This window comes from Salvelinus sp. IW2-2015, linkage group LG4q.1:29 (genome assembly GCF_002910315.2).
Source record: "Salvelinus sp. IW2-2015 linkage group LG4q.1:29, ASM291031v2, whole genome shotgun sequence".
NCBI lineage: Eukaryota > Metazoa > Chordata > Actinopteri > Salmoniformes > Salmonidae > Salvelinus > Salvelinus sp. IW2-2015.
In genome coordinates this window covers 39391496-39409509 of record NC_036842.1, presented here as the reverse complement: position 1 = coordinate 39409509, position 18014 = coordinate 39391496, and the positions used below count along the sequence as shown (strand labels likewise).

The window sequence follows — 18014 nt, the reverse complement described above, 5'->3', positions numbered from 1 at the left end:
TGAATTGTGTTAAGTAAAATTATCCTCTTGGGAAATGGTTAGATATTACTGTGAGCCTACAACAATGTCACATGCAAATTCAGATCAAATTCAACTCTAATTTTGAGGAAGGAAAACAAAATAAAATTCAAGGAAAACATTCGATAACTCAATAGTATAAGGTTGAGAAGTTTGAGCCATATTCAGCGCAGAGTACAACATAATAACACAACGTCGCAGATAGAAATGGAATGTATAGGCCTGACACTAGGCTACMCTTCCGGTCTACAATACAGACCTATCTGTTCTACCGATCGCTTTTCTAGTTTCTGCACAGTTGCGCCCCCTCTGAATGACCCACGCTTCTGTACGCATTCACACGACACACAGCTCCTGGAATCATGGCGGACGGTCACAGCAACAACAATCATGTCCCTGTTTTGCTTTCATTTTCGGCGTTTTCGCGGCCGTCCTCTGTGCCTGTTGGTTCTGGATATGAAGTGCTCATTCAAAAGTTTTTGTCACTCTACGGACGCCAGATTGACCTCCATCGTAAATTCATGATTCAATTGTATTCGGACGAGTGGGCACAGTACATTGATTTGCCGAAAGGATTCATCATATCTGAGAAATGCAAGCTACGATTTGTACCTTTGGAAACGGATGTAAGATTCTACCGTTTAGTTTRTTCATTGCAAATGTTGTATATAATGATGCACATTATCGCCCAAAAAGTCAAAACCTACTAACTTACAGTACTTTGACAAATTGAATTGGTTTCATAGAGACTGAGTTGAYAACGGTTCACTGCAATACTTTGTAGCTTGGCCTACTTGTCAGTAATACGGCCGCTGTCACAAATGCTCAATTTCTTGTAGGCTACATGTTTGTTCCAAAATGGTACAGAGAAATACTAGCTATCATCCAACATTCATTACAGTATTTAATTTAGGTTGCCATGTTTCATATTTATTAAATGTATATTGAATTAGTTTACATAATTATAAAGTATTTACTGTACAGTAGGTGTTAGTGAAGAGAGATGCATGGAAATTATCAACTTGGTGTAATTATTTATTTAACGTAATTGTTCTACTGTGAAAATCGAAGCCTTGGAGTCTACTAATATAACTTTCTACATAAGTTACTGTATAAGGGAAATTAATCATTTTATTTGGCTACAGTAGGCTATTTTACCTATACACCCTATTTAGTGTGAACTGGCCAAAACAAACATAGACTTGTATCATTACCACTATGTATCTTGTGTTTGTGTATCACTAATACAGTAGTAGCCTGAGCTAAATAATCATACAAAATGCATAATATTTGCTTTTGAGTAGTAGGACTTACAAACACCAACAATATTGCCTAAAAATGACGTGCAGAAGTTGCCATTGTAAACCYTCAAAGCTGTAATTGTAGTGTGACTGACAAAAATGGGATGTGGGCCGTTCTTGAATTGCGGTAGCATTTGTGCATGGCATTCTGGGGGAAAAAAACGTAAGGTTCTTGTATATCTTTGTAATGAATTATTTTCAAGGCGCTAACATCAAAGTTCATGAAACTGAGGGAGTGGTATTTTAATATTCGCCTTTGTTTTCATTGGTCTATACAATATATTAAATACTTTTCACTTCCTAGCATTYCAAACAATTGAAAGATATCTCTAAATCCTCAAAACATGTCGCTACACATCACCACTGGGACAAGCCAATTTGCTTACCCTAAMTCCTTTAAACCGTGCATAATGTTTGATCGTATACCCTGCATGCACAATTATTAGGCAAATTGTATTKCTCAGGATTKATTTMATTGTTGAACAATCACAATGCCGTCAGTCAATCCAAAATGTTATTGAACCTCAAACCTGAATGTTTAACAAAGGAAAAGTGAGTTTTGTCTTTCTCAGAGGAATATATAAGTGTGCACAATTTATTAGGGAACTAAATTACAAAAATAATTTCTCCAAACTCACTTGTTTATTCTCAATTTTTAGAGTAAGTGTAACAAATAAGTAACACAAAATGACAATTAAATAAAAATGTTGGCCTTTCAAAAATATTCAGTGACCAATATAGCCACCCTCTTTTCCAATAACTGTTCATGCGTCTTCCCGTCCATGGAGGTCAGTTTCTTGATCTGTTCAGATCAACTTTCCTGAAGACGCAACACAGCCTCCCAAATGCTGTTCAAAAGAGGTGTATTGTCTCCCCTCACTGTAATCTCACGTTTGAGAAGGGCCCCACAAGTTCTCACATAGGATTTAAGTCAGGTGAGGAAGGGGGGTCAGGTCGTTATTCGGGCATCTTTGACCCTTGCTGGCTAGCCAAGCAGTGGAGTACATGGATGCAGGTGATGGAGCATTGTCCTGCATAAAGATCATGGCCTTCTTGAATGCTGAGGACTTCTTCCTGTACCACTGATAGAAYACAGAATGTTCCAGAAACTGGCAGTAGGTTTGGGAGTTGAGTTTCAGTCCATCTTCAACCACGAAAAGGTCCAACTACCTCATCCTTAGTGATAGCAGCCRATACCAGTACCKCCTCCTCCACCTTGCTGGCGCCTGACTCGAAGTGGTGCCCCTGTGTCCATTACTGATCTAGCCACGGGCCCATCCATCTGGTCCATCAAGAGTCACTCTCCATAAAACCTTAGGGCAAAGAAATACCTGAAGATAGATTTTTCAATCTTGACGCTTCAACTTGTGAATCTTATTCAGTGGTGGTCGTGTTTCAGCCTTCTTGACCTTGGCCATGTCTCTGAGCACTTGACACCTGGACAATCCAGGTAGGTTGCAGTTCTGGAGTATGGTGGCACTGGAGGATAATGGGTTCCTGGTAGCTTGACGTTTAATTCTTCTCAAGTCTTTTGCAGTTAATTTGCGCCTTTTCTTCTCCATTCGTTTTTTTTTGTGGCCCAGTTGACTATTCGCAACAAAACGTTTGATTGTCCGGTTGTCACACCTCAATAGTTTAGCTATTTCAAGAGTGTTGCATCCGTCTGAAAGGCATTTTAAAACTGTTGACTTTTCAYTGTCAGTTGGCCCATTTTACCTGAGGTAATGAAGCTGCCTAATAATTATGCACACCTTGATATAAGGTGTTATTGACTTTCGCCACACCCTCCCTCATTACACAGACACATATCACCTGAAAATGATTCAATCCAATAAGCATTCAAGTTTATATTGTTTGGAGTTGGAACATGTACATAGAAATAACGATAAGATCAGAATACTCACTTGCCTAATAATTGTGCACGCAGTGTATAAACAGCCCACTGGGCACAGACTTCAAATCAACGTCTATTCCACATTGGGTCAACGTAATTTCATTGAAATGAAGTAGAAAACAACGTTGATTTAACCAGTGTGTGCCCATTGGGAGTTCAATATGAACAAAAACATGTTTGATGTGTAACTATTTGTCATTTWATTTTTTTAAATTTATGTTTGCAAAGGGAAGGCAAGGGACGCAAATGCTACCAACATTCAGGAACGACCCTCGTGTAATCCTTGGGAGGCTTTCCACTGATTCCAATGGCAGCTGTCAATGGAACCCCAAAGGAACCACTGGCACCACTAGAGATGACAATGCCATTGATCCTTTAGTAACAAAGAAATAGAATGACAAAAGTGGGTATACCTGTTTCAAAGCAACACTCTACCCGTTCCAAAGCAACTCTCTGCCCGTTCCAAAGCAACTCTCTGCCCGTTCCAAAGCAACTCTCTACCCGTTTTCAAAGCAACTCTCTACCCGTTTTCAAAGCAACTCTCTGCCCGTTCCAAAGCAACTCTCTACCCGTTTTCAAAGCAACTCTCTACCCGTTTTTTACAGTGGTGGAAAAAGTACCCCATTGTCATACTTGACTAAAAGTAAAGATAAGATGATAGAAAATGACTCAAGTGAAAGTCGCCCAGTAAAATAATACTTGAGTAAAAGTTTTTGGTTTTAAATATACTTAAGTATCAAATGTTAAAGTATAAACCATTTCAAATTCCTTTTATTAAGCAAACCAGATGCCACACATTAAAATGTATTTATTTATTTATTTATGGATAGCCAGGGACACACCAACACTCAGACTATCAGGTTTCAGTTAGGACCCAGATTCAGACACTTTGAATAAACAATGGTTTAATAGTCCAAGGGGCAGGCAAGAGACGGGTCAAGGCAGGCAGGTGTCAATAATCCAGAGATGGGGCAAGGGTACCGGTCGGCAGGCAGGCTCAGGGACAGACAGGCGGGCTTAGTGTCAGGGCAGGCAAGAGGTCAAAACCGGGAGGACTAGGAAAAACAGGAACTCTGAAAACACGTGGGTAAGCTTGACAAGACGAACTGGCAACAGACAAACAGAGAACACGGGTATAAATACACGGGATGATGGGGAAGATGGGCAACAGTTGGAGAGGGGTGGAGACAAGCACAAAGACAGGTGAAACAGATCAGGGTGTGACACAGACATAATTTAGTAACTGAAGCATGTGTGTATAGTGAGGCTGTAGATCAGAGGCAGTAGGGATGACCAGGGATGTTCTCTGTTTAGTGAGTCTTCCAGATCACTGGCAGTAGGGATGACCAGGGATGTTCTCTGTTTAGTGAGTCCTCCAGATCAGAGGCAGTAGGGATGACCAGGGATGTTGTCTTGACAATTGTGTGAATTGGACCATTTTCCTGTTCTGCTAAGCATTCAAAATGTTACGAGTACTTTTGGCTGTCAGGGAAAATGTATGGAGTAAAAAGTACATTATTTTCTTCAGGAATGTAGTTCAATAAAATGTGTTAGAAATATAAATAATGGAGTACAGATACCCAAAAACATACTTAAGTAGTACTTTGAAGTACTTTACACCAAGGTTTTTTTTATTATATCAATTGAACCCCTATTGTAACCATCAAATTGTATTGGTCACATACAGTACACGTGATTAGCAGATGTTATTGCAGGTTTAGCGAAATGCTTGTGCTTCTACCTCCGACAGTGCAGTAATATCTAACAAATTACACAACATATACCCAAATACACACAAATCTAAGTAGGAATGAAAAAAATAACTATATACATATGGACGAGCGATGTCCAAGCGGAACGGACTAAGATACAGTAGAATAGTATGGTTATTATACACAGACAGAATTTGGCGCCGACGGAGATGGCAGCATCGCGACTAGATCTTAGGAACCACTGGCAAGTCTTACTGTCCAATGTTTGTTAAAAGATGGTCATAAATACATTATGATACACTATAATTATTTATGAATGTAACTTAGAAATGCCTCATGTTGTCAGTTCAACTGTCGTACCCCATCAGAACCCAAAATATAAGCTTGTTTTACTCCTAATATTTGTAAACAAACACTGTATAAGTGTCAAAACATGGTTAAAATGTTATGTTTATCATGGATGCTTTGTTATTGTTCCAATTAAGGACTCTTTGACTAAAAATAGCATGATCAATGGTGAATCTCCATTAAAAGCGTTTTTTTTTAGTCCAGGGCTTAATGTGTCTGGTGAACTGGAACTAGATSTTTCAAATCTTATTGTACGATTACAACCAAATTACAGAGAGACAGTGGCAAGCTATTCACTCAACCCTGAGAAATGTCTTTGTCGTGATGTCACAATACTATTTCTCCCTTCCTTATTATAATAGCAATAGTGATATTAAAGATATGTTCATTAAATMAATACTCTGCCGCGCCATTGAGATATTAAAAAGAGATGAAGGGAAATGCCTGAGCAATACTGGGCTGAGCTGTTACAACGATAGGATTACAAGCATGTCGCTAATTTAATTATTTTTCTTCTTGGCATTAAGCTATAATCTACTGAATATACAACAGCTGAACCAAACCAGAATGTTCAATTTAATAATTTCTATTATACTGTAGATACCATATTTCATAGTACATCAAATATTACGATTAAGATTCCTTTATTGTCCAATTTTACACAAGGCTCCAATGGAAATCCGTCTTCCACTTTATCCCAACTCCTCTGAAAGACACACATAGTCAATTTTACGACAAATACTTATTTCTCCTCAAAGACAAAGCAGTCAACTAAGCTCAGTCATTGATAATGTAGACWAAATATAAAACTATGATGGCAAAACCATAAATCATCCTATTGTTTTATATGCAGGTGACAATACTGGGGAACCTGATCCCAGCCACCACGGTTTTCTTCTGCTGTGACATGCAGGAAAGATTCCGCCCAGCTATCAAGTACTTCGGTGACATCATCAGTGTGGGACAGAGACTGGTAAATTGACCCCCTTTTCATACACCCTTGTTAATTTACATTTAAACAATATTTATGTACAGTACAAGCCAAACGTTTGGACACATCTACTCATTCCAGGGTTGTTCTTTATTTTTACTATTTTATACATTGTAGAATAATAGTGAAGACATCAAAACTATGAAATAACACATATGGAATCATGTAGTAACCAAAAAAGTGTTAAACAAATCAAGATATATTTTATATTTGAGATTATTCAAAGTAGCCACCCTTTGCCTTGATGACAGCTTTGCACACTYRGTCCTGACAAAATAAATAGTGAGCCTATCACAAAAATGAAAATAAATGTCAAGAAAACTGTAGGCAGTTAGACCATTATTTATCATTACCGCACATCAGAGGCATGGAAAAATGGGCAAATGGACTTGAAAATGTGTGGTATGGCGGCAGCCTGGTCTCAGAGCATTTCATATTATTCTGTATGTAAACCCGAGGCAATGCATTTAGTATGATATATTACATTTCGTATGGTATGTATTCATTTGTGGATGTCCATCAACCATTTCATTCGATAGGCTATTTTATGAATTACAATTTGTATTATATGTTACACATTAGCAAAACGCACAATATGTTACAAATTTGCTAAAAGTACTATATGTTACGAATTCTAGCTAGGTGTCTAACGTTAGTTAGCAGTAAGAGAATTTAAAATGCCAAGAGTGTGCAAAGATGTCAAGGCAAAGGGTGGCTACTTTGAATATAAAATATATTTTGATTTCTTTAACACTTTTTTGGTTACTTCCATATGTGTTAATTCATAGTTTTTATGTCTTCACTATTATTCTACAATGTAGAAAATAGTAAAAATAAAGAAAAACCCTTGAATGAGTAGGTGTGTCCACACTTTGACTGGTACTGTAAATATACACTACCATTTCAAATTTGGGGTCACTTAGAAATGTCCTTGTTTTTTAAAGAAAAACATTTTTTTTGTCCATTAAAATAACATCAAATTGATCAGAAATACAGTGTAGACGTTGTTAATGTTGTAAATGACTATTGTAGCTGGAAARGGCAGATTCTTTTATGGAATAACTACATAGGGGTACAGAGGTCCCTTATCAGCAACCATCACTCCTGTTCCAATGGCACGTTGTGTTAGCTAATCCAAGTTTATCATTTTAAAAGGCTAATTAATCGTTAGAAAACCCTTTTGCAATTATGTTAGCACAGCTGAAAACTGTTGTGCTGATTAAAGAAGCAATAAAACTGGCCTTCTTTAGACTAGTTGAGTATCTGGAGCATCAGCATTTGTGGGTTTGATTACAGGCTCAAAATGTCCAGAAACAAATAACGTTCTTCTGAAACTCGTCAGTCTATTCTTGTTCTGAGAAATTAAGACTATTCCATGCGAGAAATTGCCAAGAAACTGAACATCTCGTACAATGCTGTGTACTACTCCCTTCTCAGAACAGCGCAAACTGGCRCTAACCAGAATAGAAAGAGGAGTGGGAGGCCCCAGTGCAGAACTGAGCAAGAGGACAAGTACATTACTGTCTAGTTTGAGAAACAGACGCATCGCATCACAAGTCCTCAACTGGCAGCTTCATTAAATAGTACCCGCAAAACACCAGTCTCAACGTGAACAGTGAAGAGGCGACTCCGGGATGTTGGCCTTCTAGGCAGAATTGCAAAGCCATAATAATAATAATAATAATAATTTACATTTCCTGTTGCTGCAGGATTATTTTCCTTCTGTTGAAAACTGGCTCAAATTAAGATCCTACATCTGTATATGACATTTATATATTCCCCTCTCTCCCTCCATCCCCTCTACTGTGTAGCTTCAGGGGGCTCGTATCCTGGGGATTCCCGTCATCGTGTCGGAGCAGTACCCCAAAGGCCTGGGTAGCACGGTGCAGGAGATGGACCTTACTGGAGCCAGGCTGGTGTTCCCTAAGACCAAGTTCTCCATGGTGCTGCCTGAGGCCGAGGCAGCCCTGGCCGACCTGCCGGGGGTCCGCAGCGTGGTGCTGTTCGGGGTGGAGGTAAGGTTCAGAGAGAGGGAGACTGTCCTTGAATTGCAAATCGACTCCCAGACTGTACGCCGTTTGCACTTGTGGAGATATGAGAGGGTGTGATAGCTGTAGGGAATAGGGAAAGATGGAGCTCCCACCATATTGCTTACACCAATGGTTCCCAACCTTTTTTGAACCGTGGCACACCTCAAAGGGATAAAGCATTCGGCTGCACACCTAACATTTCCCGATTTTATTATTTAGTGGTAATGACCTCCATCTGATCAATACTTTAATAAAAAAAAGATTAAATAGTGTTAATTTGAAATATTTTGATTGTTTTCATATACTGAACAAAAATATAAATGCAACATGTAAAGTGTTGGTCCCATGTTTCAAGAGCTGAAGTAAAAGATCCCCAAAAATGTTCCATATGCACAAAAAGCTTTTTTCTCTCAAATTTTGGGCACAAATCTGTTTACATCCCTGTTAGTGAGCATTTCTCCTTTGCCAAGATAATCCATCCACCTGACAGGTGTGGCATATCAAGAAGCTGATTAAACAGCATGGTCATTACACAGGTGCACCTTGTGCTGGGGACAATAAAAGGCCACTCTAAAATGTGCAGTTTTGTTACACAACACAATGCCACAGATGCTTCAAGTTTTGAGGGAGCGTGCAATTGGCATGCTGACTGCAGAAATGTCCACCAGGGCTATTGCCAGAGAATTGAATGTTGATTTCTCTACCATAAGCCGCCTCCATCGTTTTAGAGAATTTGGCAGTACTTCCAACTGTCCTCACAACCACAGACCACGTGTAAGCACGCCAGCCCAGGGGAAAACCTCATTCTGATTACCTGGGCCTGGCTCCCGAGTGTGTGGACATATGCCCACCCATGGCTGCGCCCCTGCCCAGTCATGTGAAAACCATAGATTAGGGCCAAATTAATTTATTTCAGTTGATTTTTTTATTTCATTTTTTATTTTATTTATTTCACTGTAACCCAGTGAAATTGTTGAAATTTTTGCATGTTGCATTTGTTTTTGTTCAGTATAATTCCTTACTCACGATTTAATTTGTGTGTAACCATTTAAGAGTGTCCCGCAAATCCACGGCAGCAAGAAAAAAATGTAGCTCTGGTAAAGTAGGTCTTTAGTTTTGAACGGTTTGTGGTGCTAGAGATGAGTGGTTTTCTACATTCTAAAGATACAAACCATAGACACAAAGCCATGCTCCTTTTGTTTCTGTAGCAGAGGCTGTGCTACAGCTAAGCCTAATCAGACTTGCCTGTGCTAATGTTTTTCACAGGCAAAGTAAAATGATACAATTTACTTTGCTTGTAATGCACACCCCTTTAAATGATACAAATGACATTGCTCGTAATGCACAGCCCGTTAAATGACACAAATGACATTGCTCGTAATGCACACCCCGTTAAATGATACAAATGACTTTGCTCGTAATGCACACCCCTTTAAATGATACAAATGACTTTGCTCGTAATGCACACCCCTTTAAATGATACAAATGACTTTGCTCGAATTGCACACCCCTTTTAAATATACAAATGACTTTGCTCGTAATGCACATCCCCTTTAAATGATACAAATGTAACAACAGCCTGATCACACTGGACTTGAAACAACCACACAGATGTAACCATGTGACATTTAATGGTTTATCTGACCGCCACTTGGCTCCCAAAACAGATTCCCGATGCATCCCACAGGTCACGTTTATAAGTGAATGTTCCAAATAATAATAATAATATCAAGATTAGGAAAAGTTTTGCAGTACTCCTGAGAGTTCCTCAAGGAACACCAGTGTTAAAAACCACTTAGTAAGCATTTCACTGTTGTATTCGGTGCACGTGACAAATAAACTTATACTCAAATTGTATAAGGGGAGACTGTCTTACACGTTGCCGCCATCTAGGGGTGTAGTCTAGTGGTACAGTTGATTGGACAGCAGAGGGTGAAATCCCAGTACAGTACAATTAGAACGTATGCACTTAATAACCAAAGATATGTCCTTATTAGTAGCCATTTTGTCATCAGGACTTTGAACATAGCTCTTCCTATAAGTAACCCAGACCTCCTGTGTTGTCTGTCTCAGACCCATGTGTGCATCCAGCAGACAGCCCTGGACCTGCTAGCAAGGGGTTTCGAGGTGCACATGGTGGCAGACTCCACCTCATCCCGTAGCATGATGGACAGAATGTTTGCACTGGACGTAAGTATCATATTTTCATGTATTTATTTAAATGTATATTTTCATATTTATTTTTATTMAACCTTTTTATTTAACTAGTCCGTTAAGAACAAATTCTTATTTTAAAACGACGGCCTACCCCGGCCAAACCTTCCCCTAACCAGGACGACGCTGTGCGCCGCCCTATGGGATTCCCGATCACGGCCGGTTGTGATACAGCCCAGGATCGAACCAGGGTCTGTAGTGACACCTCTAGCACTGAGATGCAGTGCCTTACACCGCTGCGCCACTCGGGAGCCTTATATACATATTTGCATAATATCATGAAAGTGTAATATGTAAACATCACAGGGGTCTCTAACATGGTAGCTCGTTGGTTGTCAATYAGAATTAATCAGTAATATTACGTGATTTCATTTGTGAACACAGAATGCCACAAAGTAAAAAGCAGCAGGTATTGGTATCGCGATAAGACGGCTCTGCTAGGTTAGCTAAGGGATATTGAGTGAATAAGCTATTTGACTCTATTTTCAACAAYTATATATGCTGCTGAAAAAGTTATTTTCAACGTTTTCATGGTGAAAGATGGTGCTTCTAACAACGATCCATTTCAACAATTCCATTTCAGTTCCAGTCAATTCAGGAAGTATACTGACTTTTTTTTTTTTCAATGCGTTTCAATTAGTAAAATGTTGAATTGGAATTTGGTTTACTTTCTGAATTTAAATGGAATTGACCTCAACCCTGCTACCAACAACAATACATGAAGAGTGTGAGTAGCTGGCACATTTACTTTGTACAGTATGAAGACATTCTTCTAAAAGAAAAGGTTGGAGAGCAGCACCACAACACAGCAGCAGCATCACCACGCAGCAGCATCACCATGCAGTATTTCCATATGAACCTACAGTGGGGCAAAAAAGTATTTAGTCAGCCACCAATTGTGCAAGTTCTCCCACTTAAAAAGATACCATACTTATTTTCCACCATAATTTGCAAATAAATTCATTAAAAATCCTACAATGTTATTTTTCTGGATTTTTTTCCCTCYTTTTGTCTGTCATAGTTGAAGTGTACCTATGATGAAAACTTTTTAAGTGGGAGAACTTGCACAATTGGTGGCTGACTAAATACCTTTTTGCCCCACTGTATATCAATATTCCATGTTCTACCTACCGCCATTGTGCCTTTGAYCAAGGCACTTCAAACTGATCTGGGGGCGTTGTACTGACTTTGGCTCTGACCCCAATCACTCTCTCGCTCTGACCCCAACCTTTCTCTTTCTGTATGTAATGTATGTCTACCAGGGAGAATGGGATATGCAAAATACTAATTTCCATTGTTCATGTACTAAACGGACAATAAAGTCATCCAAAAAATAACCTATTGCATAATTTACAGCAGCAGGGTATTTATTAACACACGTCTAGTCAGACTCAGCTCTTACTATGTGCTAGTGGGTACTTGCCTTCTCTCTCTCTGCGTCTCTCTCTCTCAATTCAATTCAATTGACTTTATTGACATGGCAAGTTATTATTACTTACATTGTCAAAGTATACATATCGAAAAATTTAAATAAAATATATATGTATATATATACACAAAATATATATATATTTATATATAAATAAATGGTGGGACTAACAGCAATAATAATAGTAGTAGTGGACATGGGATTACCATTAATAACAGCTACAACAACAATATTAATCAGAACAACAATACATTAAAGCAACAGTAGTAGACCAGTGTCAACATGACTGAGAAGACACATGACCTGGTACGAAAGACAAAACAAAACAAAGCTAAATGGGAAATATTATCAACATTACTTTGCATTTTTCACTGGCTGTCCCTCAGGCTGTGGCAGGAGGACACATATTTGCCTGCCAAAACATTTTTGGCTTTTCACCCAACAAATATTTGAATTTTTCTTCATCTTTTATAGTTTCAAATTCTTTGTATTGAATTATAATTTTGGGAAAGAAATATGCTCTTAGGTCTGAGTATTTGTCACAGTGTAGTAGGAAATGCACTTCTGTCTCTACCTCTCCCCTGGAGCAGAGTGAGCACAGCCTGTCCTCCCTGGGCAGCCAGGTTTGTCTGTGACGACCGGTCTCTATAGCCAGACTGTGCTCACTGAGTCTGTACCTAGTCAATGTTTTCCTCAGTTTTCTATCAGTCACAGTGTCAGCATAGTCTGCCACCATGTACTGTCTGTTTAGAGCCAAATAGCATTGAAGTTTACTTTGATTTTTTTGTGGTGTCTTTCCATAGTTATATATTTTTCTTTTTGTTTTGTGATGATTTGGTTGGGCCAGATTTTCGAGGGCTGGTCCCGAGCTCTATGGGGTTGGTTTTGTGTTGGTAACTGAGCCTTCAGAACCAGCTGGCTGAGGGGACTCTCTCGTTTCATCTCTTGACATTGTAGAAGCTGTGTTGATGGAATGTTTAGGTCACTTTTTTTAGATGGTTGTAAAATTTGATGCTCTTTTTTCTATTCGAATGAGGAGGGATATTGGCCCAATTCTGCCCTACATGCGTTATTTGGAGTTTTTCTTTGTACTTCAATACAGTCTTGCAAAACTCTGCATGCAATACTTCAATTGGATGTTTGTCCCATTTAGTAAATTCATTATTAGAGAGTGGACCCCATACTTCACTGCCATATAGAGCAATTGGTTCTATAACTGATTTAAAAATTTTGAGCCAGATTCTAATTGGAATTTCAATTTTGATGTTTCCTTAATGCATAGAAATGCTCTTCTTGCTTTGTCTCTCAGCTCATTCACAGCCATGTGAAAGCTACCTGTGTTGCTGATATTTAGTCCTAGATATGTGTAGTTTTTGGTGTGTTCTAATAGAACTGTGTCCAAATAAGAATTTATATTTGTCATCCTTATTTCCGACCTTTTTGAATATCATTATATTTGTTTTTTTAGGTTAACGGTCAGAGCCCAAGTCTGACAGAACCTGTGAAGATGATCTAGGTGTTGCTGTAACCCCTCTTTAGTGGGAGACAGCAGCACCAGGTCATCTGCGTACAGCAGACACTTGATTTCAATGTTGTGTAGGGTTGATACCAGTGCTGTCGATTCTTCTAATGTTTTTGCCAATTCATTCATGTAGATGTTAAATAATGTTGGACTATTGGCAGCCCTGTTTCACTCCCCGCCCCTGAGAGAAGAAGTCTGTTTGCTTGTCCAATTTTAACCGCACATTGATTTAATAAAATCATATTGTTTTCCTCCAATACCACTTTCTATGAGTTTATAAAAAAGACCTTCGTGCCAAATTGAATCAAATGCTTCTTGAAATCTACAAAACACGAGTAGATTTTGCCTTTTTTGGTAACTTGTTTTATCAATTAGAGTGTGGAGGGTGTAAATGTGTCTGTTGTACGATAATTCTTAGAAATCCAATCTGGCTTCTGCTCAGGCGTTGTGTTCTCCAAGGAAATGATGTAGTCTGCTATTTATAATAATGCAGAGAATTTTCCCCAAGTTGCTGTTAACGCATATTCCTCTGTAATTATTTGGGTCAAATTTGTCTCCATTTTTATAGATTGGTGTGATCAGTCCCTGGTTCCAAATATCGGGGAAAATATCTCTCTCTCTCTCTCTCTGCGTCTCTCTCTCTCTGCGTCTCTCTCTCTCTGCGTCTCTCTCTCTCTGCGTCTCTCTCTCTCTGCGTCTCTCTCTCTCTGTGTCTCTCTGTCTCTCTCTCTCTGCATCTCTCTCTCTCTCAATTCAAAGGGCTTTATTGGCATGGGAAACATATGTTAACATTGCCAAAGCAAGTGAGGTAGATAATAAACAAAAGTGAAATTAACAATAAATATGAACAGTAAACATTCCACTCACTGAAGTTCCAAAAGAATAAAGACATAACAAATGTCATATTATGTCTATATACAGTGTTGTAACGATGTACAAATGGTTAAAGTACAAAAGGGAAAATAAATAAGCATAAATATGGGTTGTATTTACAATGGTGTTTGTTCTTCACTGCTTGACCTTTTCTTGTGGCAACAGGTCACAAATCTTGCAGCTGGGATGGCACACTGTGGTATTTCACTCAGTAGATATGAGAGTTTATCACACTGTGGTATTTCACTCKGTAGATATGGGAGTTTATCAAAATTGGGTTTGTCTGCTTTCTCTCTCTGCATCTCTCTCACTTTCTCTTTATATCTTATGCTCTTTATAGGACACATCACTGCACTCTATACTCCTCTGTAAACTGTGCATCTCTGTATACCCGTCACACGACCCACTGGTTGATGCTTATTTATAAAACCCTCTTAGCTCAGATAGGGGAGAGTGAACCCTCTTAGGCCTCACTCCCCCCCTATCTGAGATATCTACTGCAGCCCTCATCCTCCACATACAACACCCATTCTGCCAGTCACATTCTGTTAAAGGTCCTCAAAGCACACACATCCCTGGGTRGCTCGTCTTTTCAGTTCGCTGCAGCTAGCGACTGGAACGAGCTGCAACAAACACTCAAACTGGACAGTTTTATCTACATCTCTTCATTCAAAGACTCAATCATGGACACTCTTACTGACAGTTGTGGCTGCTTTACGTGATGTATCGTTGTCTCTACCTTCTTGCCCTTTGTGCTGTTGTCTGTGCCCAATAATGTTTGTACCCTGTTTTGTGTTACTACCATGTTGTGCTGCTGCCATGTTGTTGTCATGTTGTGTTGCTACCATGCTGTGTTGTCATGAGTTGATGCCTTGCTATGTTGTTGTCTTAGGTCTTTCTTTATGTAGTGTTGTGGTGTCTCGTCGTGATGTMTGTTTTGTCCTATTTATTTATTTAAATCCCAGCCCCCGCCTTTTGCCTTCTGGTAGGCCGTCATTGTAAATACGAATTTGTTCTTCACTGACTTGCCTAGTTAAATAAAGGCTACATAAACAATAATAATCTCTTTCTATCTCTCTCAGCGAATGGCTCGCACTGGGATCATTGTCACCACCAGTGAGTCTGTCCTCCTCCAGCTGGTAGGCGACAAGGAGCACCCAAAATTCAAGGAGATCCAGAATATTATCAAGGCCAGCGCCCCCGAGTCTGGCTTGCTTTCCAAGGTCTAGACTAGGCCACACATGGTGAAAAAGGGATAAGGTAGAATGTGTCCTTATCCACTGATCCCAGATTATAGATATGGGTTCATATTCTCATAGTGGTTAAGGATAGAAGTTAGATGTAGAGTAGCCTGATCCTAGATCTGTGGTTAAATTAGTATGTAATGGTTAAGGTTAGGATTGAGGGTAGGGATATCTGTGGTTAGGGACAACTTCTACCATCAAGCAGTGACAGAGAACCAACAGGAATCAAGAGGTTTYAAGGGGCYATCTGCAGTTGCMTAATCTATTTTTGGAGTTATAATTTAATTATATGTACCCATTGATTCTTGAGGAATATAACTTGGAAATGCCTCATGAGCTTAATTCAGCTGTCAACCTTATTTTACTCCAATGTTTGACAACAACAAACACTATATAGCCTCATATATATTGCATCCATAGCTCTGTCTATGAATTTGAGTGGTTACACTTCACCAGCCCCATCCCTTATTTTTTTTCCTGCTGATTTGACGCTTTAAGGTGAATTGGGAGATGGACCAGTTTTCTTTCAGTCCTGGTCTGGGAAGCCCATTGCGTATGCAGCATTTCACTCCAGCTGGATTAAATATTGTGAAAATCTAACCTTGTTGTAGGGAAGGACTTGTCTTGAACTGAAAGTGCACATTGAGGTGATGTCATAGGACCAGTACATTTCCACTGACCAGTTTCATGTGGGTTGATAAACATACACACTGCGTCTCGGACTTGGGAAACCTTGGCTGGGCTATTTTGGTACCAATGATATTTATGCACTGAGCTTTCTAGCCTGCCTGAGCACATGGGTGATTAAGTGCTTGCTTCATGTGACTATTATATTGTATGTGAGTCAGGGTTTGATGTAAAAAAATGAATAAATATGATATATTTCCTAATGTATAATTCCTGTTTCCCTTTTTGTCAACAGCTCACAGTATGACAGTAATTCGGAATTGTACTTCCTCGTCTATTTTTATTATGTGTTCAGTGCCGTATTCTCTTATCTGCCTGTAATGAAAAGGGGGAAATAAATATAAGAAATTGTTGAGACATTTCTTTGATCTAGTTCTTACCTTTTAGTTGGTCCTAAACCATGAAAATAAACTATCTGTGTTACAGTACCTATTGGTGTCTACATACCTATTTGGTGTCTACACCTATCTGACTATCTGGTGTCTATAATACTTATCTGACTGGTGTCTAAGTACTATTGGTGTCTACATTACCTATCTGGTGTCTACAGTACTTATCTGGTGTCTACACTACCTATCTGGTGTCTACAATTCCTATCTGACTCTTGGTTCTATAATACTTATCTGGTGTCTACACTACCTATCTGACTCTCTGGTTCTACACTACCTATCTGACCTATCTGGTGTCTACAGTACCTATCTGTGTCTACACTTACCCTATCTGGTGTCTACAATTCCTATTCTGACTAATCTGGTTCTACAGTACTTATCTGGTGTCTACACTACCTATCTGACTATCTGGGTCTATCAGTACCTATCTGTGTCTACAAACTTATCTGTGTCTACAATACTTATCTGTCTTACACTACTTATCTGACTTCTGTGTCTACACTACTTATCTGACTATCTGTGTCTACAGTACCTATTTGTGTTCTACACTATTTTGACATATCTCTGTCATAATACTTATCTGACTCTGTGTCTACACTACCTCTGAATCTGGTGTCTACAACTCTATTCTGTGTCTACAGTACTATCTGTGTCTACACTACCTATCTGTGTCTACAGTACCTATCTGGTGTCTTAACACGACCTTAAAATCTTACTCTCTGGTGTCTACAGTACCTTAATTATTCATCCCCCAATTGATTTCTTCACATTTTATTGTGCAACAAATGTTTTTTTAAAGAAAAATAAAACACTAATATATCTTGATGAGATAAGTATTCATGACTCTGAGGTCATTAAAGATCCCATGGCACTTATCGTAAGAGTAGGGGTGTTAAACCCGATGTCCTGGCTAAATTTCCAATCTGGCCCTCAAACCATCACGGTCACCTAATAATCCCCAGTTTACAATTGGCTCATTCATCCCCCTCCTCTCRCCTGTAACTATTCCCCAGGTCGTTGCTGTAAATGAGAACGTGTTCTCAGTCAACCTCCCTGGTAAAATAACGGATAAATATTTTTGTTGTTGTTGTTAGAAACCCCTTTGGCAGCGATTTAAAGCTGTGGGTTTATTTGGGTAGGTCTCTAAGACCATTGCACACCTGGATTGTGCAATATTGTCCCATTAATCTTTTAATTTATTCTTCAAGCTCTGTCAAGGTGTTAGGAATTATGGCTAGATTTTCAAGCAGATTTAAGTCAAAACTATAACTTGGACACTCAGGAGCAGTGGTAAGCAACTCCAATGTAGATTTGGCTTTGTGTTGTAGGTTATTGTCCTGCTGAAAGGTGAGGTCGGGGGGG

At 39.1% G+C, this 18014-nt stretch overlaps 1 protein-coding gene across 1 annotated transcript; it reads left to right on the top strand.

Annotated features, from left to right (window-relative positions):
• The first annotated feature begins 340 nt into the window (after positions 1 to 340).
• Positions 341 to 15584, top strand: isoc1 (isochorismatase domain containing 1). Its single transcript, XM_023984689.2, has 5 exons — positions 341 to 644; positions 6127 to 6246; positions 8076 to 8279; positions 10368 to 10484; positions 15415 to 15584. The coding sequence occupies exons 1-5, from the start codon at positions 381 to 383 to the stop codon at positions 15559 to 15561; spliced, it is 852 nt and encodes a 283-aa protein (XP_023840457.1). The 5' UTR covers positions 341 to 380; the 3' UTR covers positions 15562 to 15584.
• Positions 15585 to 18014: the final 2430 nt, after the last annotated feature.

Bases quoted from the DNA above. Each gene is read 5' to 3' on its own strand.
- isoc1 (XM_023984689.2), top strand. From the start codon at position 381: ATGGCGGACGGTCACAGCAACAACAATCATGTCCCTGTTTTGCTTTCA. The intron at 6,247-8,075 runs GTAAATTGACCC...TCTACTGTGTAG, and splicing joins TCAGTGTGGGACAGAGACTG to CTTCAGGGGGCTCGTATCCT. The intron at 8,280-10,367 runs GTAAGGTTCAGA...TGTCTGTCTCAG, and splicing joins TGGTGCTGTTCGGGGTGGAG to ACCCATGTGTGCATCCAGCA.